The 22,902-nt window shown below is 36.3% G+C and overlaps 1 protein-coding gene across 6 annotated transcripts in view; it reads left to right on the forward strand.

Moving 5' to 3' along the window:
* The window catches only part of SSBP2 (single stranded DNA binding protein 2), a 299,106-nt gene extending 278,991 nt beyond the window's left edge, over window positions 1–20,115 (forward strand). For 2 of the 6 annotated variants that reach the window (XM_060009201.1, XM_060009203.1), the window contains 5 exons: window positions 400–470; window positions 3,153–3,231; window positions 5,556–5,584; window positions 11,361–11,459; window positions 19,056–20,111. In XM_060009201.1, coding sequence (XP_059865184.1) covers window positions 400–470; window positions 3,153–3,231; window positions 5,556–5,584; window positions 11,361–11,459; window positions 19,056–19,085 — 308 coding nt within the window. In that variant the 3' untranslated portion in view covers window positions 19,086–20,111. Of the gene's footprint in view, window positions 1–399; window positions 471–3,152; window positions 3,232–5,555; window positions 5,585–11,360; window positions 11,460–13,677; window positions 13,792–19,055 lie in introns of all 6 variants that reach the window. The other 4 variants (XM_060009202.1, XM_060009205.1, XM_060009206.1 and 1 more) reach the window with 3 other exon arrangements.
* Window positions 20,116–22,902: the final 2,787 nt, after the last annotated feature.

Below are 22,902 nucleotides of genomic sequence, written 5' to 3' on the forward strand. Positions count from 1 at the left end.
TAATACGTTAAAAGCTACTAAATCTGAATTTTAAGAGATTTCTGTTATATGTATACATATAAATTGCTTAGAGAAATCAAAAGAGATCATGTTTTTTAAAGAAGAAAAAATTTACAGTAACTCTTTAGACTTTTAAAGTAATATTCCTTTTGATCTGAATTATTCAAGTGATTATTCCTAATATATTAGGTAGATATTCCTAATTTACAACCTCAGAATGATAATTTTGGGGTCAGAAAATGACTTACAGATATTTGTTTCTGAACATTAGTAATGACTATTTCGAGTGCTGTAGCTATATATATGCATAAGTGTCCAGATCATCTTTGATTATTACTTTGTGATGACTTGGGCGTAGATTATAATGAAAGATATTAATTCAGTAATATTTTGTTTCAGACTCAACCAACTCTGGAGACAACATGTATACTTTAATGAATGCAGTACCTCCTGGACCTAACAGGCCTAATGTAACTATGCATTTTTTTAAATTTTTGGAATGCATTTGAAGACTCAAGCTCTAAGTACATTCCTTTTCCTTGATACTGTTTAAGCTTTATATTTTATTATCCAGGATCTTACTGGATATCAAAAAATCAAATTCTGTGTTCTGGGTTGGAAAAAAACATAATATATAACATACATAACAAGAGATTTCATATCAATATAATGGAAATGTAAAACAGAACTTAATTATAAAATGTTGATATGTAGCCTTATTTTATCTCAAATACCTAATAATTAATATTGACTATTTGAAAGTGACAGTTAATGTGTAATCATATGTTCACCTCATTTTACACATCACTAATTTCTTCAGGTGGTTGTTTTTTTTTCCTGATAAACTTGAAACTAAATTAGGAAGTTGAATATGCCTGTTTTTCTTAAATTTTTGAAACCTGGAGTTTAAATATAGAACTGAAGCAGTTCTACAGAAAGAATTTGAGTGTACTTAATAAAGCATAGGTCATGATTTTTCCATGAACGCGTAAAGAAAAATGATATCTATAAGACTACATATTAACAAAAAATATAAGAAAATACAGTTAATACATAGATATATATACATATATGAATAAAAGGTAGCTCAAATTAAAGAAAAATCAAAACACATATAAAGAATTTCCAAAACTATACCAAAAACTGGGGATGAAATCTTATAATTGAGCTTCCTAGCAAAGGGAAACTTTAAATTGTCCAGTATGTTATGGTACTTGAAATATGGCTAGTCCAGACTGAGATGTGCTGCAGGTATGAAACACACCCTGGATATTGAGGACTTAATATGAAAAAATATATAAAATATCTCACTAAAATTTTATACTATTTTGGTTTATAATTTTGATTATATAAGTAAAATTATTAAAATTAACCACCTGTTTCATTTTACTTTTTAAACATGGCTGCTAATAAGTCTAACTTTATTTACGTAGTTCACATTTGAACCTTACATATTATTTCTGTTAAGCAGCACTGCCTTCAGTTACCAGTATTCCCTTTGTATAATCAAATAAATTCTTTTTCAGGAAAAAGAATTTTCTGTCAGTAATGTCTAAAAGGTGTTTTCACAGAGATTTTAAAGAACACTGAATATGATCATGAACAATGTTCATTTCAGAAATGCAGCACAAATGTAGAAAAGCTCTTCATACTGCAATTTCAGATCTTAAAACTTGATATTTGAAAGGGAGGGAATAAGGGAGGAAACCAAGAGCATATGGTACTGAAGACATTTCTGCAGACAGCTAAACTGATATCATCCAAGTGTGTTCCATTCTGGTTCTCTTACTTGTTACAAAGATAAGAGATTCAAGAGAACCAGAAGCTGAATATGTCACTCTTCCAAATGTCATTCATTTCAGCCAGAGGTAGTCAAAGCAAATGCCTGCTGAGGGCTAGGACTGCAGTATTATGTGCTTCAAGTATAATACCTATAGTCTTAGTGTTGTTTAAAGCGCAGTGGGGACCGGATAAAAGGACCAAACCAAGGAGGTTCACAGGCTGTTGGCCTCACCGGCACCAGTTTCTCAGCCCAGATCTAAAAAACACAATCCATCCATGTGTTTTAAGCAACAAAATTTTAGACAACAGAATTGGCATTATCCTGTGAAAATGTATAAGCATGTGGTTTGTGTGAGCACGGTGAAGGAAAGCTATCTTCTTTCCACACAGAGTCGGTGGTATACAGGGTGTCCACTCAGGGCAGTCTTCCCCCGAAGCCTACATGATTAGTGACCACCACAGCCCCATCTATACACATACATACACGCAACACATTTAGTATCATGGAAGAAATGATTTGGGCATGGGAAGTTTTAAGAACAAGTGTTCTCAGTAATCTATCTTGACTGTAAACATAAGGTAATTATAGATAGCCTGTCTTCAAACTAAGGTCTGAGTTTCCTTAGAAGTATTCCGGGGAGTTGAGGGAGAGACTAAGCGGGCAGGTCATGGGCTCTCCACCACCAACTCTACCACAGCACATCTCTTTACATCTGTGTTGTACTAGGCTTCTAATGTAAGGTTTCATTTGAAAATGAAATACCACTACTTTAAAAAATGTTAAATCTAACTGCTATTGAATGCCTAATTGTGACTGAACTGACATAGTTGAGACTGCCAAGAAGACTTAGCTATATTCAGCTATTCCCCAAGGAGCTAAATGTATTTAACCTGCAAGATGAAATTATTTATCATGTCCATTTGAACAAAGATAGATTGTCTGCTAAGAAAAATGTTAATGTTGGCATATGATGTTCAGTTATTCTTATTAATAAGCCAATACCTTTAGCAGCTTCTTAAGAATTACCTCTGGTTTATAATAGCAGAATTTGTCAATAGCATAGAATACTTATCTTCTCATTTGCACTGGAATATATGTGCTTTCTGGTTAAGGATATCTGAAGAAAAATTTGGATATGAATGAGGATTAGCCTGAAGATCTAGAACATAGAGAAGATGGAATGAGGGAAGTAGCAGTCCAGTTAGAGAATCTAGAAAGCTGGAAAAAAATCTAGGAAAATAATCTCCATAATTTGGAAATGAAAATAAGTTATAGAAGTGTCTTACAGTGTTAAAGATAGGTATTGTGACATTGAGATGAACAATTGTTTTCAATGTGATCACAGTCATTTTCTCCGTTTTTTAAATAGTTTCCAATGGGCCCTGGGTCAGATGGTCCCATGGGTGGATTAGGAGGAATGGAGTCACATCACATGAATGGCTCTTTAGGTAAGGATATTAAATCTGATGTTCAGAAATGAATTCAAAACAAAACCTTAATTCTACATAGTGAATATCATGATTTGCAAAGTTCTTTTTATAGGAACTCATTTTGAAGTGCTTCAGCTTTTATCTACAACTGATAGTTTAATCCATAGGATATTCGCTATGATGGCTAGAGATTATTTGGAAAATCAGATATGCGAGAATTGTTCTAACCTAGCTCATATTCACAGGTATTTACTTTAACTTATCAAAATCTGAGTGTTTATGATGAAAGGAGACACTGCTGCTTTGGGCACCTAGAGGACCATGGTATCCTCACAGTGGGTTCCTTTGTCTCCAGAGGTCTGTAGACACAGTCTCAGAGGAACTTCAGTCCTCTCCAAGAATGTCTTGATTTTGTTTTTGCATTTTAATGTTTGTCTCTTTTTAAAAAGTAAAATTGGCAATCATATTCTGGATAATCTGAATGATTCTCTTAAGAGAGAACACTGCCCACATTGTCTGTGTTCATGATAAAGCTGATTTCAAGTAGTGCAAATAATGGTTGTAAACATACTTCATAAATGATGTCTTCTTACCAAATGAAGCCAAATATCTGCAAGGTGAACAAAAAGTTTCACAACAGTGAGTAACAGAGACAAGTGGTACAAAATTGACCTGGTCACACAGCATACTGTATATGTAGGCAGGCCAAAGGCAAAACCAAAACAAGGGAAAAAAAGACATTTATTTTATGTTTGTATGTTTATCATCATCATATATCAAAAACTATTTTAAAAGTTGACAGTGGGGTTGGAGGTTTGTGATAATTTTTTTCTTTGAAAAAGAACCATCTTTTACTTAAGTTGGAGAAACTATGCCATGAGTAACTCAGGTTATACACGGATTTCACAACCCCACCCTAGGTCAGGAAGTGCCATCCTCTGATACTTCGAAAAGCTATGTAACTTCAATAATCAAGAAATTATTTACAACACTTTGATAGACTTTTTTTTTAATAGACTTTTGTGCTTTTAAGGATCCATGCTTGTTTTGCCTCGTTTTCAAAATGTTAATTTGCACTGTCCAGTTATGGTAGTTACTAGTCATGTGTGACTACTTAATTCTAAATCAAATTAAATGTAAAATTCACTTCTTCAGTTGCACTGCCACATATCAAGTGCATATAGTCACATGAGCTAATGGCTATTGTAACAGACAGCCCAAGGAAACATTTCCAGCATCACACAAAGGTCTACTGGGGATAGCACCATTCTAGAATTTTACTTTCTAATTTATTGCAAAATAATTTACTTTCCAATCTTTTAATTTGTAAAATCATTCACAAAAAGATGGCATTTGGTCATAGTGAGAAGATTCTTAGTTATATTACTCACTAGAACAGAATTTGCAAAATAGTTTCACATATATTTGTCATCTATAATGAATATTGTTGCATATATTTATAGATACATAATTGCATATATACATTCAGTATTTAACATTATGCCTATTTATAAACTAATGCTAATAAGCCTTTACTTTATTTGTGACTGTCTGTTGAATGCTGTACTATTAAAATATTATAATATTTTTATGCCAGGAAAATTATTTAAATAGTTAAAAATAAAGCTAAAATTGTGGCGAGGATCTGATTATTTTTCTTTGTTACCTAAGTTATGATTCCATTTCTTAAGTAAGAAATTAGTATTGATTGTCCATTTCTCCTAAGAATTAAAATAAACCCACAGTGTTACATTTTGAAGACATTTTTACTTTTGATGGACTGCCATGAATATTTGTTGCTGCCAAAATTTTCTTAAAAATATTATGCTTTGATTTTGGTTATTATAGTAAAACATGGTTCAGAATCTTGTCAGGTATTGTTGCAAATGCCTGTTTTGTACTTTATCAGATGTACAGAAGCATCATTTCAGAAAATAGAGATCTCTCTCTCTCTCTTGCTCTCTATTTACATATCTATAAATATATATACACGTGTATTAGTGTACACATTTTAAAATTTTGAATTGAGTAGGATATATATGTCTACTGTTTCACCTTCAGGAATTTATGATAGCAATAGTTTTTTATTCTGGCATTACCAAAAAAAGTAGATGATTGGGAAGGAAAGGTACAACTCTTACTTGCATTTGTCATCAGATGATACTTACTTACCACACAGTATAAGAGAAAAGTAATTTTTTGAGATTCAAAAGTCCAGGAGATATACACTGCAAAATACATACAGTGTACTGCATTACTACATTAGTTTATTTTAAAGGAGTATTTAATTTACAGATAGAATCATTACCTAATAAAGGCTTTCTTTCCATATTTTGTTTTAGGCTCAGGAGATATGGACAGTATTTCCAAGGTGAGTATTATGTATTGTGTTGTTTTTTATCTGTGTTTTATTCTACACAGAACTCTTATTAAGTTTGAGAATAACATTATGACTTTTGTTCTTAAAGAGTTTGAAAGTAGAAGGCCAAATATAATTAAGTAGAAGTTTAAAATATTAATGCATATAATCTGTAGGAAAGGGTAAAATTAGTCTTTTAAGAATATTTCAAAGCATGCTAGGATTCATTTACAGGATGTGATATACATGATTAATTGATATCCAAACAAATAATAATCAGTTTAATCACATTATGATGTTACACATTTGTAAAGCAAACTGACATACTTTAATCTTTTGAAAATGTAAAGAAATCTAGAGCAACACGAGAAGAGGTAAATTTAAAAAAGTGGTTATTATATGTTGTAAGGGCATTGCATTTATACATCTCATTTGTATTCCAAACTCTTATCAGGCAATGCTGATGTCCTCAATCATTATTATAGTTCCACAGAATAGAGTAAGAAAGTAATTAGAGGAAAATTATATTAATAGAAGTAGGAAAGTGACCCTTCCAATAGCACATGTCTCTGTTTTTCCTCTGTCAGTCGTCTGAGTTTCTAAAATTAATCCTTTGGTAAGATGCCGTATATTTTTTGAAGAATACCTAAATACTTTTTAGGTGATGATGAATTTTAAAATACTTCTCTGTGGGTCAAATGTATATTTAGAATGGCTGATAAGAACTAATTATTAACTACCACTAGAATGACTCTCTCAGAAGTCTTCTTTATATCAATAAATACAGAAATTCATTAAAGGATGACTTCATTTTTAATTCTACTTTGAATTTATATTCATGTATAATAAAGTAAAATTCCTGATGCCAAGAAAAATAAAATGAAGTTGAGCTATAGAAACTTATAAATTAAGACTTCAAGCTAAAAAAAAAAAGAGAGAGAGCGTTTAATTGGCATTCTGACATTGTATCTGCATCGCCTGGCTGCTTGGCCTAGGAACTTCATCATGCACTTTGGATGTCTGTGTTTAGAAACAATCAGGAAGATCTTTTTCTTTTCTAAAAATAGATATATACAAACGGCACCATCTTACCTCTGTGAGAAATAGTATTAGGTAAGCCTTCAAAAACCTTGTTTTCAAAATAAGATTAATTGTATAATACCGTTAGAGCCTTCTTTTTGGGAAGCACCTTTGCAAACCAGATGAATGTGATTGTATTGGCTGTCTTAGGTATCTAACAATTGATGTTGGCTGAATTGTGCTTTGTGGTCACAGTAAAATGTCTGAAGTTATATTTGAGAAACATATTCTAATGTCTAAAGATAATTCTTCATTACACAAAGGCGGGAACATCCAGATTGCTTAAGGCCGTCTTCGTAAAGTTTCCACTGACATAACCTTGTACACTACATAGATGTAAATGAAATTCTATACGGGAACGTACTTTGTAATTTATAAAGCACTTAAAAAAAATTTAAGGGCCATAATACCATCTTCTAATCTGCCCTCATATCAGATCCATTGCTATTCCTTCTATGCTTATTTTCCCATTCCTATACCCAGAAGCAAGTTTTTCCACCACACTGCCTGCTGCTGCTAACATTCTCTTGCCTAGTGATTACTGTTTATTCTTTAAGCATTAATTGACCACCCATTGTGTACTTTTATGTATTGAGTATTGCCTTGTGCACTATGGGGAAATACAAAAGACTTCTTTAAATACAAACATAATCTTTGCCCTCAAATGGTTTGTACTTCGGCAGGAATTCCTTCATTCAGTAAACATTAATGTGCCAAGGCATTATTCTGGGCTATGCAATTCCAAAGACAAACAAGATATGGTCTCTGCCCTCAAGAAGCTCAGTATAACTAAGGAGACCAAACAAATACAATAGGGAAAAAGTTTACAAAGGAAAGTTCAAGTACACTTCAACTGACATAAGAATTATGCCCAAGGGAATTCCCCGGCGGTCCAGTGGTTAAGACTCTGCGCTTCTACTGCAAGGGGTATGGGTTCGATCCCTAGTCAGGGAAATAAGATCCTCCTGCATGCCGCGCGTGGCAGCCAAAATAAATAAGTAAAAATAAAGAAAAATAAATAAATAAATAAAAAAGAATTATGCCCAAGTAATAAACTTGCCACTTAACAATGTACTGGAAATGACTGGTTGCATCCACCTTCAAATGGGCTCCTAAGCATCTCATTTCTGCCCTGCCCCCACTCTTCATTCCTTGGCTCCAGGCTCTAACCAGGCTGTCTGGGTGATGGTACCACTATTGTCTGTCCCATCTCCACTTGTCTGTCACTTTATCTCTAATCAGCAGCATCAAACGTATTATAAACGCCCCTCCCAATTATTTTTTCCCTATGTCTTTCGACTCACAGCTGAATTTTTCAGCCTTTTACTCCAAGCTGTCCAAGTTGTCACTAACTTCGTTTTCCCCACCTCTTCCACCACATGTCCGGCCATCTCAAGAAGCTCTCTTCTCCCTTTTCTCTTATTTCCTGGGCTCATTCCTTTTCATCCTATTCTTTTTCTAATCATTCTTGTTTGTGAATCAGAAGATGATCTTAACCACTTCTGCTTAGCAATTGTGTTCAAACTTGCTCTTGGGTCTCTAGCTGCATCTTCCTAATTCTCCAGTTAAACCTGTATTTTGTCAAGCATCAGTATTACATTTTTTAAATTTCTTACTCCATTTTAAGAAGTTGTTTGACCAACCTACGCCCTTTTTGTGCATTATATTCTTGCCTTGTTGATGAAATCTACTGGAGACACTGCACACAAACATAGCTACAGTTATATGCAGCATACACACAGTTCATTGCCACCCACCGTCATAACCTGCTCTGGGTTGGTGCTTGGAACCATTGTCTTAGCTGTTCCTCAGATACCAATACTGAGTATATCTTTAGCTATATCTTCATCATGTCACCCAGGGACCATGGACAGCACAATTTCCTTAAGACTCCTCATTGAGCAACTTTTGTTGTTTTCACAACATTTTGCAGAGATTACCTCAGATTTTTTAAAGGTGTTCTATCATTTCATGATTTTCAAATATACCCAGTGAGCTAGATAGGAAGAGGTTTCAGAGATCTGATACTAGCTCAGTTTTGTGTGTTGAATGTGTCCTTTTAATCCGCCTCTCAGTGTTCTCATATACACCACCACCACTGCCCCCTAAAAACATTTAATGCTGAGCCACCATGCTATGAAAAGATAGCATGGAAAACAGAAACACCATGAAGTGTTTTATATGTATTTAAATATTACTGTAATGTTACTTTTAAACTTAAGATTTTTTTTTTTTTTTTTTTTTTGCGGTATGCGGGCCTCTCACTGTTGTGGCCTCTCCCATTGCGGAGCACAGGCTCCGGACGCGCAGGCTCAGCAGCCATGGCTCACAGGCCCAGCTGCTCCGCGGCACGTGGGATCTTCCCGGACCGGGGCATGAACCCGTGTCCCCTGCCTCGGCAGGCGGACTCTCAACCACTGCGCCACCAGGGAAGCCCAACTTCAGATATTTTTAAATCGACACTTTGAGTCAGGAATCAATTTGAAGGTAGCCAAACTTTCAGAATTGCAAATCAAGAAATGATATCACTTCAATGTGGAGTTTAAAAAAAGGATACAAATGAACTTATCTACAAAACAAAAATAGAGTTACAGATGTGGAAAACAAACTTATAGTTACCTGTGGTAAGGAGCAAGGGATACATTGGGAGATTGGGATTGACATATACACACTACTATATATAAAAGAGACAACTAATAAGGACCTACTGTATCACACAGGGAACTCTACTCAATACTCTATAATGGCCCATATGGGAAAAGAATCTAAAAAAGAGTAGATATATGTACATGTATAACTGATACACCTGAAACTAACACAACATTGTAAATCAACTATACTCCAATAAAACTTTTTTTAAAAAAGCAATGATACACGGCAAAAGTGCAGCAGAGTCTGGGAGCACCCCAGTTTAGTCAGAGATATGCTGCTCCTCTCAGGGCACCTCACGTACTTAAGGCTAGGAGTGTGAATATTATGCAAGGATGGACAGGGCTCGTTTCATATATCTGCTTGAATATGTAAAAGTATGCAGCTTGTAAATACATGCTCAAATACCCCTGTATAGGTATGTTAGATTATTTTTTATTCCAAGATTGCCAGTTTCTCCATTATGTATGAAATGACAAATCTGCCTTCACCAAAGACTTATAGATTTTGGGTAAATCTTATAGTGTTTTTATAAATTTGCCCTTTTTTGAGCTAAGTAAGCATTATCATTCCTGCTTTCAAGACACAGTTGATTAATAACTTTATTCATGAGTTGTAGCTTAGTTACCTACAGCTTAGTTAATTGCATTTCAATTTTACTTAATTTTTTTTTTCAGGAAATCAGGTTATCCATGTTCATTTCAAAGTCCAGTTACTTGGGAAACTAACATTTCCAGAGAAAAAAAAATTTTCCAAAAAAAAAAAAAAATAGAATCCTCTTTATTCCATTAAGCTGTGGTTCCCCAGCCCTTGGGGTTCACTGGCAAATGGAGCTCCTACGGACTTCAGAGGATCCCTGTTCTCAGATCCTCCCTGTGGGGTGCACAGCAGGACAAGATACAAGCTCTATTTCTACCAGCTCATCTACCTGTCTCTGCTTTACAGTTTAACCATATTTTTAAAAAGCACATATTCTTCTGGGGATAACCCATTCATGACATTTTCGTTTTTATTGCCTAACTTGGTTTAGTTAAGTCAAAATCCTCAGAGCAATTTTTTGTAAAAAAATCTAAAAACTTATTCAAAAACAAAATATAAAATGGCAACAGCTCAGGAAAAAACTCTAAAACCTGACTTACGTTTGAAATAACAAGTAAAAGTTTTTAACCTTGAAGTTTATTTTTACAAGAGTCCCTTAGTCACAGTTGCAATCCTGTGTGAGCATGCTTTATACGCCGCTGCCATTCTGTATTCCCTATCGACGTGGAGTATCAGATGACCTCACGTGGCTAAAGTCGCACAGCAAAAACAAGACTAGCGAACTTAAATAGAATATAAAGCAGTATACTGTTAACTTTGTGTTTGATTAGATTGCTAATATCAGCCATTTTATCTTAAAAGTTTCAAATAAATCTGCTCAAACAAATGATAGGAAAGGGTTCTAAATCACTCCACCTCTGAGCCTCCTTTTCCTGTACAAGTACATACTGAATTCTCAAGTCCTGAGGTATTTATTTCTCTTGTTCTTAACTATCGTTAACCATTTTCCTTTTTTCCTTATGGTTCATATAAAAATAATGGTTAAAGTCGTGTTACTATGTAAACCACATGTAGAATTAAAGGGAAATATTTATCAAAACAGTGACCTTTCGAGTTTGATTAGTAAAATCACCCAGGGAAGTTATTGTTCCATCCCACCTGATCAGTGGGTAGAATGCACACTTTATCATGCCCCTCCTGGGAATGTTTCTTATACTCTCCAGAAGTCTAGGAACTCTATGAACTGAGAGTGGGAAATGGAATAAATGATTCTGAGACTAAGACAAAGAGTTACAGTGAATTATTTTGGGTTTTCTGTTTTTTAATTTTCATTTGGGAAAGGATTAGTACTTGTCAAGGTGCAAAGAATGAACAGAATCCATGGTAGAAGTCTGAGATTGGAATTATAAGTCTGCTTTGTCCTTAGAGATGATGGTATAGATTCCATGTTTGAAACAGTACCATGTAAAAGGGAAATTAAAATCTTCAAAATGCTTTGTTTTCTAAATCTTGTTTACAGAATTCTCCCAATAATATGAGCCTGAGTAATCAGCCGGGCACTCCTAGGGATGATGGCGAAATGGGGGGAAATTTCTTAAATCCTTTTCAGAGTGAGAGTGTAAGTATTCCCTTGACTACGTTACTATATCCAGATTTTATTTCTGAAGCTCTTCTTTAGAATAAATGCATAAAGCCATTATTACGACTGTTTATCTAGAGTTCAATAGGTTGATCTTTTAAAAGTTAGAAAACTAAGTGGAATTTCTTTGAAAGTATTAAAAAATAAACTTTCTACTCCGATTCTATGTACATAGTTACAAAGACAAAAACTTTAATACTAATTTTACGTTAGAAAACATCCACCATAAAAGAACGTACTAGAAACAGGTTGCATATGTGATCGTTTTTATAAATTTTTCACATTACTAAAATGTCTTTGATCACTGCAAAACCAGGTTTATTCTCAGTGCTGTCCTGAAAGCTCTGAAAATTGTCTCTAAGATGTCTTTACATTATGCACTAGACTTTCCTGTCTTGTATGTTAACGAGTTATTTACATTTAACCTGAACTGGATATCCACGTCGTTTTCTGTGTGACTATAGTGTTAAGCAAAGGCAATATCATTTCATGTCTCCACAGAAGTAGATAGGAGCAAATGGAGAAGCGATAAAATTTATTCCTTCATTTAACAGTCACTGAGCACTGTCTACAGGCCAAAGCAATGTGCTAGGCACTGGAAAGACCAAAAGGACAACATGGTATCTTTTCTCAAGGACTTATTGCATTATACAATAATTTATTAACTAATATTTCACATAAGAAGCATCTATAGGATTTTTAAAAATACAATTTCCCAGAACCCTCCCTGGACCCAGCAAATCAGAATTTCCAGGAGTGGGGCCAGGCATCCTCCCATGTGAAAAAGCTTCGTCAGTGATGCTGATGCACATTCTCTGCTAAGAACTCCTGAACTGGAATAAAGGAGTTCAGAACCCAAACTAGTTTCATGTTCATAGAATCAGTGCCTCCAATACATGTACCGCCATCATTAAAGTAATGGAGGATCTACCAAACTATACACAGAATCAGAAGAGAAAATTACCTTCATTTTGCCCAGACCTTTACCAGAGTTGATGCCATCAGAATTTGAAGCGGTGGCTAATAACATACCTACTTTTGCACAGAATGGCTGCTTCCCAAAATGGAACCCAAGATGGAGTGTTCTGTGGTTTCCTTTATTTCTTGGTGTTGACCTAGCACCTCGGCATGGGACAAGACTTCCCTTGTTTTTAGACTTTAATTTCTGTTAAAACTAGAAATAATATTATGATCTTTAGTTTATCTGTTTTATTTGCAGGATATTTATGATTAGTGAGAACCAAGAAGGTATACATAAAAACTCATATTTAAAGAAATCAAAAGATTAGCCTGTCGATGAGGAAATAGAAAAATGTGAGGAACTATATAGTTTTTCATAATGCTTAGGATTATGGGATTTCTTAGAGCCCGTTTCTTTCACTAGTTTGCTTCAAGACTATGGACAAATTAGTTAATTTTAATTAATTAATGTTCACTTTATCTAACTAGAGACATTAATTTCATTTTATGCTAATTCTTCCAGTAATGGTATAATTCAGTGAGGTATATGATAATTAATTCAGTTCAATTCAACATGTATTGAGCCTGCACTATGCAAAGCACTAGGTTAAGGACAAAATATTCTGAAACAAACATAATACATCCCTAACCTCAAAGAATGCAATCTGATGGGAAGAACATGTTTACACAACTAATTAAACCATATGTCAGATTAATAAGTGCTACAATAGATATAAACCAGGTGTTTTAAGAGCACCAAGGAAAGTATTAATTTTGTATTGGAAAAGAAAACTTCTTTAAAAAGGTTCCACGTGACTTTAGCTTTAGGGGCAGCGACGACAGGAACTCTCCTCCTTCCTTCCCAGATTTGTTGTGGGCGACTGCCGCCTTGTTTGCCAGAGAGGGGAGCTGCTTCAGAGTTGGCATCAGAAAGCTCTTCACGGGGATCAGAGAATCAGATAGAACAGGACTTAAAAAACTACTTTGTGCAGAATAAACACCAGCCTCATCCTTTAACCCCAAGTGGATTATGCACATGCTGGATAGCAGATCCCTCTGGGAATATGTGCGTAGCATATAGAGCCACTGGAGTAGGGCTTCCCCCACCCTGACTCCTGACCCAGCCTCGCTACCCTTAAAGCCAAGAAGCAGGTAAAACGCCAGACTGCTGTGCAGAGTTAGCAGAAAACAGAAGCTCCCTCCTGTCTCCCCCCTCCCTCTCTCCTGTCCCCACTAGCAAAGTCCCCAAAAGAGAAATACTTGGATGATGGTTGAGAACCTGCACCACCGCCTGGAGGGTAGTGCAGCCTTGGAAGCGGGTCCACACTGGCTGCGCTGTTCTGTCTGCCAGGTGAGGGGTCTACATGCTATGAGTGACACCCTGGTTATCTGTGGCTTCCTCTATCATATCCACACATTTTTGTTTGCACCTTTTTAAAAGATCAAGAAAAGAGAACAGAGAGGAAGAAGACAAAAGAGATTCATTGCTGACAAATGTAGTAAGGCCTTGAAGTAAATAGACTAGGTATCTCCGCTAAGTTAGCTTTACTATCATCAAGGAAAACCAGGAGGTCCAAGAGGGAGGGGATATATGTATACATATAGCTGATTCACTTCACTGTACAGCAGAAACTAACACAACACTGTAAAGCAATTATACTCCAATTAAAAATAAATAATTTTTAAAAAGAAAACATTTCCAGTAACTAAACATGCAAACTGAATTCTAGTGGTTTTTAATGCACATAAGTCTGAAAAGCACAGATTTTTGAACAGTCTGCCTTTTGAGGGTTTGTCGGTCTTTATCTTGAAGTTTAACCATATAAGAGGCCTGGGCAGACAGCAAACGTCTATTGACTGATTATCATGTACAGACACTATCCCAGTCACCTTACACATACTACTTAATGTAATCAATATAGAAACAGAAATGTCCAATCCAAAGGCAGAAACCTTGCAGTGCCAACACACTTTACACAAGAAAATAGGAATCAAAAAATGTTTCAACATTCAGACTCTTTTGGGGGGGGATCCAAAAAAAGCCTTTATTTCAAGAAACAAAGATGCCCCCTAGTGTTCAAACTCTATAAAATGTTTGGCTTTAAAAACATAATACAAAAAGGCTTTTAATTCAAGGAATAGTGCTTCGTGCCTCTCAAGTAAAGAAAGCAGTTAGTCTTATTTCTTGAATTAATTTAGCAGAATATTTGCACCATACTGAGCAAACATGCTATTAAAATCATGGTGTCAAACAGAAATTAGAAACGAGGTGGTAGATCATTTCCTACTACCCTTACTGCCTTTTTTCATTTTCTTCTCTTGTAAAGAAATCACATATGCCCCAATTTTTTTTTTTACATAGTCACATACACACTAGATTTATTTCACTTTAGTTCAGCTCAGGTACCTGTAGTATTATCTCTCATTAAGAAAAAATATTATATAGATGCTTAGAAATAGAAATGTAAGATCTGAAGTGTTCTTGAAGTGTATGAAGAGAAATGTAAGATCTGAAGTGTTCTTGAAGTGTGTGAACAGAAATGTATGCACATTGTTCGAAGATTTAATGGATATTTCTGATGGAGTCCATGGTACATGAACTGGGTATAATAAATTCTCTAGCTCATGTTTTACATGCATAACCAAACACTGATGCAGTCAACAGCACTGTAAGGCCATTTTATCATTTGATCGAGGAGAACCAGACTCAGAATAGTTTTGAATGCTGTGATATCAGGGCAACCTGATATCACAGCATTCTGACACAAACACTAGAATATGTCATGGCATATTGATGCAGCAGTACAACAGAAACATTGCAGTGTGGTCTCAGGACAATACACCATGAATATTTTATGTCTCTAAATACGATACCCCATTTAACGCTTGCTCTTCTACTTCTAGAAAACTGTAAGCCACTTCTGCTTGAATAGTAATCAATAGCAAAATTCCTTTTTGCTGGCACATTCTGTGAGTTTCCCTAGAAAGTTTGCAATTTCCCTCAATCTTACTTAGTTGAAGGAGTTTCAATAAAGGCAGCAGCAGACGAGCAGTTTACAGCCTTAGCAGTGCAAACAGCCCATCGCTTATAAAGACAGTCACACACAAATACAATCTGTTTTACTGTACCAAATACACTTAGGGCATCATTTTACAGTTACTTGTACTATTCAAAATTTAAATTTCATTAGATGCTTGCTAATTTTTGAGCTGTATTGCTTGGAGATGGTGCTTCCATCCTTTCTGACTGAATCTGGCCCTGACTTTCATGTTGTACCCTATTTTCCACTCAGTTTCCTCCCTGAATAAGCCTAACTCTCTTAACTTCCCAATGAATCTGTAACAAATTCTCATTTTACTGTAAGATTTGCTTAAGATATTTGAAATAACACAGGTTAAAAATCCTAACAATTGCCAATGTTAAGAAATGGGAGCAACCAATAACCATGCTTGGTAGCAGAGAATGTGCATATATACTTGTCTCTATATACGCATACTTTTAATGGTGTATAATTAGAATGAAGGCTATAATATATTCTTAACTATATTCCCTAATGTTACATTGCATTTGAATGAACTGGAATAATCCTTGTGAAAAAAGGATTCAGGGATTTTTAAAATTTGATTATTCAGGATGTGCATTAAATGAGACGGTCTCTAGAATTAATTACGACTTATCCAGAAAATTTTTTTCCAACATATCCTTTGAAGTCCTTTTTAAAAAAGGAGACTTTAAAAAAGCTTTAAAGTCTTTCACTGTTTTTAGATTGGCACAATATACCCATTAAAAGCTTTGTCTTTAAAATAATGATTGATGGGCTTCCCTGGTGGTGCAGTGGTTGAGAGTCTGCCTGCCGATGCAGGGGACGCGGGTTCGTGCCCTGGTCCGGGAAGATCCCACATGCCGCGGAGCGGCTGGGCCCGTGAGCCATGGCCACTGAGCCTGCACGTCCGGAGCCTGTGCTCCACAACGGGAGAGGCCACAACAGTGAGAGGCCCGCATACCGCCAAAAAATATATATATATAGAAAAAATAATGATTAATGATCTAGCTGCGCTATTTAAAATTAAATACAGTTACATTTTCAGTTCCTAAGTTACACTAGCTACGTTTTAAGAGCTCAGCAGCCATGTGTGGGCGCTGTACTGAACAGCACAGAATAGAACATATCCATCATCACAGAAGGTTCTACTGGGCAGTACTGATTGGCTCACCACCGATCCTTACTGTAAATAAGCAGTAGCCATAGAAAGCATAGATTAAATTTCCTATGCCCATTTTGCCATATTCTTATGTTTTCTACTTTTAATAAAACCTTAGTATCCATTTATCTCCTTGTTTAGTCTTGCCCCTGAAAGTCAAATGCCAAAATATGATTATTTTGTCAAAGGTTGTGGATAGGTCATGGCAGTGTGCTGTCATTATTTGTAGTGGAGATTTGCATGGTATCTCCTGATGAGATGGGGGTAGATCCCCTCCCAGCTCAGGGACGGGGTGGGCTCCACTTCACTGATCCTTCTCAATGATTGTTTGGGGGTTTTGGGTTTTGTTTAGCTTTGCTTTTTCATTGCCACTATCAAGCATAAAGAGGGAGTTTTTCTATCAAACTGAATCCCCTTTCGCTTCTCTGGCGGTCTCCCCTTTATATCACCCTACTCACTGTAATCCAATGTGGAAGGTCAGTAACATATGTAAATTAGCTTTCCTATACTGAGGAAATTTGAGTCTATTAAGGGATTAACAAGTAGATTTTTCCTTGATTTGACCTGTGTTTAAAGGATTAACAATCCTCCCCCTAAGGTCCAGTGACCCGTTTTCAGGCTTAGTCATCTGCTTTTACTCAGGATCAATGTGGGCTTTTTGGTTTGAGCACTAGATCAAACTCTAATGACCTCCAGTCCAGACTTCTGCCAGCTGAGCCACTGTCACCCTGTGCTCTTCCCTGGGAAATCCTGCTTTCACCATATTAACAAATCCATCCCTATCTAGTACACACCTTATACTTTGTTTCTGGTTCCTGCACGACCTCCGCTCATTTGGAATTCACTTCTTTCTGTTCTGTCTGTTCCTTTTTTAGAAGGTTCATGCTCCCCTTCCCAGGACCATCACTGTTCCTGGTTAAGCCCCTGCAGCCTGGGACCAAACCCTCTCATTTTATCTGCCTCTTTCCATGAGGCGCAATCATTATTAGCGCATTAAAAGGAATTCCCTTTTGCCCTGGTCCTCACAGGTTCTCATAAAGCATTTAAAATATTCACGAGGTCATATTAAATATGGAAACCGTTACCACTTGGAAATAGACGCTCTTCCTTCCCGTCACAGGGGATCTATAATGTGCTGTCCAAGATGGTGGCCACCAGCTACGTGGAGATATTTAAATAAGTTAAAGTTAAATAACATTAAAATTTTAATTCCTGGGCTTCCCTGGTGGCGCAGTGGTTGAGAGTCCGCCTGCCGATGCAGGGGACACGGGTTCGTGCCCCGGTCCAGGAAGATCCCACGTGCCGCGGAGCGGCTGGGCCCGTGAGCCACGGCCGCTGAGCCTGCCCGTCTGGAGCCTGTGCTCCGCAACGGGAGAGGCCACAACAGTGAGAGGCCAGCGTACCAAAAAAAAAAAATTTTAGTTCCTCGGTGGCACTGGCCACACTTCGTGGGCTCAAGTTGCCACATGTGGCTAGTGGCTTTCATACTGGACACCACAGGTTGTGGAACGTGTCCATCGTTGAAGTAAGTTCTGTTGGGCAGAGCTGCTCTAGAACTTTTCTGTCACAGTCTATTCCTCAAGCATATGAGGGTAGATTGGCATCATTATCAAAATAATTGCTGTTTGTCATTTGTTAAGACCACTTTTCCAAATTTCTGAAAGTCTCGCCTTTTACCAATGGTCAGCCTCAAACTGACAAGTAACATGTAACAAGAATGCCCCTACTCCCACCCAGAAATGCTTGTGGATTGAGCTAGGAGTCACAGCTTCAAGGAAGAAGTTTATATGCTAAAGTATAAATCAGACTCTTTAAGTATTTTCTAAATGCTTAAATAAGGATTTCTTATGGCCAGCTGGGAGTTATACTATTACTCCAGCATTTACTGAGCACTTTCCGTGTATTCAATAAATACATAGTTTTAAGGGTTTTATAGTCAGTCCTCCCAAAACCCGTTTAAGATCGATACTATCATTAAGCTGATTTTACAGGTGAGGAAACAAGCACAGAGAGGTTAGTAACCTCCCAAGTTTACACAGCTAACAAAGACTATCCTATCCCTCACACGTATTTGATTATTATGAATCAACCTTGGACTAGATTTACCCAAATTGTTCCAAGGGCCTATGAAACATGAATCTGGCTAGGAGAAAGCTGAGGGACTAGATACTTATCAAACCCCTAAGCTCAGAGACAGAATGAGACTGCTTGCTTTCCAGAGGAAATATTTAACAGTTCAGGACAGTCAATTCTGTATAATTTTACTCTTTTTATGCTTTCTTATTTTTATGCTGTATTTAAAGCTTGTGCATAAAAGACATTAAAATTCACAGTTACTATTGTTTACCAAGGAAAATGTTAGTGGCCTGTAGAAGAATTGTTGTTAAAATATGGATTCTTCTCTCCTTCTAGTACTCCCCTAGCATGACAATGAGTGTGTGATCCATTACCAAGTCTCCTCATGGAAACCACAGTGAGTCAGCCCTTCACAGAACTACTACGGAAGAAAATTATTCATCACAGTGTACAGTTAAACAAAGGAATCTCAGTCACACCAAACCAACCTTTTTATTTCCTGCTCTCTCCCCTATTTTGTGAAGAAAGCGGGTCCAAACGTGATTCGAACAACTGTACAGAGCGGCATATTAGAATTGCCCTCAACGGAACTGCAAATGATTATCTGTGTATGTATATGTGTGGGAAAGAGAATGTATTGTATGTGTGTATGTTATATGGACACATGCACATACATACATTGACCCACAGGACATTGTAAAATACTATCACATGACATCTTAAGTAGAAATAAGTAGGGACTTTTATTCCATCCTTTTTTTCACGTTTACATTTTAATTATTAAAAGTTGCTCCTGCCCCTCCCTGATCTATTTTGTGCTGTGTATATCACTGCTTTATATAAGTTATTTTTTAAGGTGAACTCAGATGTTATGGTTTTGTAAATGTCTGCAATCATGGATAGGAATAAAATCGCTTATTTGAGAGCTTTCATTAAATTGCGTGTGATGCAAGTTATCCTGTGAATCACAAAGTATACTGTCTCAGAAAAGAAGTGTGTCTTCATCTTTATGTCAAATCAAACAACTTCTCAGTAACCTTCAGTGAGTATTTTTGTACTTTTTATGTAGGAAAAGTGTTACTTCAAATCAACAAAAGCTTAACTGGGGCCTAACACAGTATATTTCTGCAATAACTGCTCTAGATGGAATTCTTGATTTGTCTTAGATGATACAGAAAATCATTAATTAGCCATGATTGCTTAGACCATAGCAATAAAGTGACAGGGGTCATCATATTTTTAGCAACATATTTCCTCTTTAATATGATAAAGCCCAGAAGTGGTAACACAGCTATTTGCTTGAATATGTCACTTGTCACCAGGAATGCTAGAGCTAAATTTTTAATAACATACTAACGTGAAATGTACCTCATTTTTATTCAGACTTGTGAATATCTCCACATAGACACTGCAAAGGAGATAGATTCAAATGATTGAGACTTTCAGCACAAGGGGGAGGGAGTTTTTAATCACACACCAGGGGCTCTGGAGTGCTGCTTCTCTACCCAGGTATCTTAGTAGCAGCAAAACTGACTGTCCCTTCTTGCGGCCAGCAGAGCACCTGCTCTGTTCCCAGGATATAGGACTTATAGTAGAGCGAAATTATTGATATAACTATATTTCATCTAGCCATTGACTTCAGTAGGCTACATCTGCTTCATATAACTGTTCATAAAACATTAGAAAAATTTAAACAAAACACTTCCCTTATGAAAGCACATTGCTCTATGGCCCTTTCCAGATCTTTTGGGTTTTCTGTGTTGAGTCAGGCATACAAACATCAAAGTCATAATAGCAAAGTCTGAAGACTGATTTTACATTCTAAAGCTAAGTTGGTGATCCTTTCTTTGAAAATTGTGATAAAAATAACCATTGATCAGCAACTATATATCCAGACTCCAGAGACTTTGAAAAGCATTGTTTAATCTCAGGTAAGGGGCATCCATATTTCTTTAGGCGTATGGTATCTAAAGTGAAAATTTGGCAATATATTTACTAGTTCCTCATCCCAGATGACTTACTTCTCTCAAATCCATAAGGATTTATTCCTTCTGAAAATAAAGATTTTTGCCTGTGCATGACAGGGATGTCAGGCAGAACTGTTAAGAGGGGAAAAGGAAGCTGAATTAAAATTTATGTTCCAGATTTAAACTAATCAAACTAGTTGCCATTAATCACACAGTGTGCCAGAGGCTAGGACTGCACACTGGAGAACAACTTCAAGCTTTCAAGCCACAGAGAGGCTTTCATGAAAAATTCAAACGACAAGGTCTTTAACTCAAGCCAAGGTAACCTGAAGATGACACCTTGTACAGACACACGAATTTACCAAGAATAATTTTAACTTTCACTTTTTATGACAGCTGTGTGAACACTGAGAGTCTTGTGATTATTACGCTTAATCTTATAATGCTAGAATTTTGAAACCTTTTGTTGACTCTTTTCTCTATTGTTACTGATCTTGAATTTCTTTCATTTGCCTTCTAAGAAGGTATTGTTTCTTATAGTCAAAGAATCCTGAGCATGATTTTACTTGCTCTTATTTTGGAAGTAATATTGGAATATGAAGGCAATAGGGTCCCATTATTTCTAGCCTATTTGGTCAAAATAGTAAAATTGACGTTTTCCAAGGTATAGCAATCAATTCAGCGTATTTCTCTTTCTCTTGGAACCCAGATTAAAAATAGCTAGTTTTTTAAATTCCTGAAATCATTGAAAATTTGAAGACGTTGTATTCAAGAAAACCAGAAAATAAAGATATTTAATTCCAATATCAAATAATTTTCTCATGCACCGAATGGAGGATAGTATATCTATATATTAATTTTGTTTAGGTTTTGAATCATTTAAACCTTATCCTTTTCTCTTTTCACCCATATTTTCCATGCATTTGTGTTGGTCTTTATATATACTACCTGTTCCTGAGTTACTTTTAACATTTCACCTCACAGTAACATTAGCAATTCTTGCCTACATTGAACATATAAAATATACATGTGAAATATAAAAATAAATAGGTGAAAACATTAACTCTTATTACTCTGCTTTGCGTTCTGCCTAACTCACTACAGTTGAAAATATATGTCAGAGTCTTTCTAAGGTACATATGTCCTTAACTAGCTACCTTTCTTATAGCAAAGCTGCACACAGGAACAGAGGCTGTGAGGTGCCACTGATCTGGTAACAACCCACACATTTGATGGGTGAATGTTCGTTCTCCTTTCCCAGTGTTCCAGTTTGGACTCAGTTGCTGATGAACAGGAATTACATGGCTAAGAATCTGAGGTTAAGATTTCTCTATTGCCAGGAAATTAACAAATCTGCTCCCTGAGCCATGGAAAGTGCCCAAAACAACCCTTTCCCTCCAGGAATAAAATAAAGTGCCATTTCTATATTTATGATTCTCTAAGCTATCTGAACTCTGTTGCATTTCATAGGATCATTCAGTTAACACTCTTCTTGTAGTTTAAAAGAGCAAATGAAAATATATGAGTTCAGTTTGGACATGAGGAAGCCCTACGTCTGTCCATACCTTTTCTCTATCATTTCATCCTGAGAATGTGCAGCCAAGCATTTAGAACTGTGCGCTTGGCAAAGAGTTTTCCACAGTCCTTAATCCCATGAAGTCTTGATTGGGCTTTTTCTCCACGTCTCCTTCCCAATCCCTGCACCCTCCAGTAGAAATAAGATACAAACTGAACATTTTTACTTTCTTAGCCCTTACAGTTTTCTTCTTCATATAGTATATAGTTTTCCTAGGGGACGTAATCACAATTTCCACTTTCTGACTGCCACTGTTAATTGGGTCAGTGAACCATACCTTGAGAAATACTGGAAAAGTGAACCACTATTAATACACTTCCATTTGGCATATTAAACTTGCGTGTGTGTGTGTATGTGTGTGTTGGGGGTGGCAGTGTGAAGTCTGCTCACAAAACACTTCCATTATGACTTATATTATTGCACAACTGGTAACTATTAATTCCTTCCTTTGTATGTTATTTCAATGGTAAAATAGCTGATTAAGGTGATTTCGGATGGAAAGAGTAATACAAAACATAAGCAGATGGACTCACCTGCTTTCACATCCTCTGCTAGCTTGTCCACATTAGGCTTTCTTGAGAAGGCACTGCACCTAAAGGTAAGAGCATAAATGACCATCTAATCCTTGGTCACTTCACTG

This window comes from Delphinus delphis, chromosome 3 (assembly GCF_949987515.2).
Source record: "Delphinus delphis chromosome 3, mDelDel1.2, whole genome shotgun sequence".
Taxonomy (NCBI): domain Eukaryota; kingdom Metazoa; phylum Chordata; class Mammalia; order Artiodactyla; family Delphinidae; genus Delphinus; species Delphinus delphis.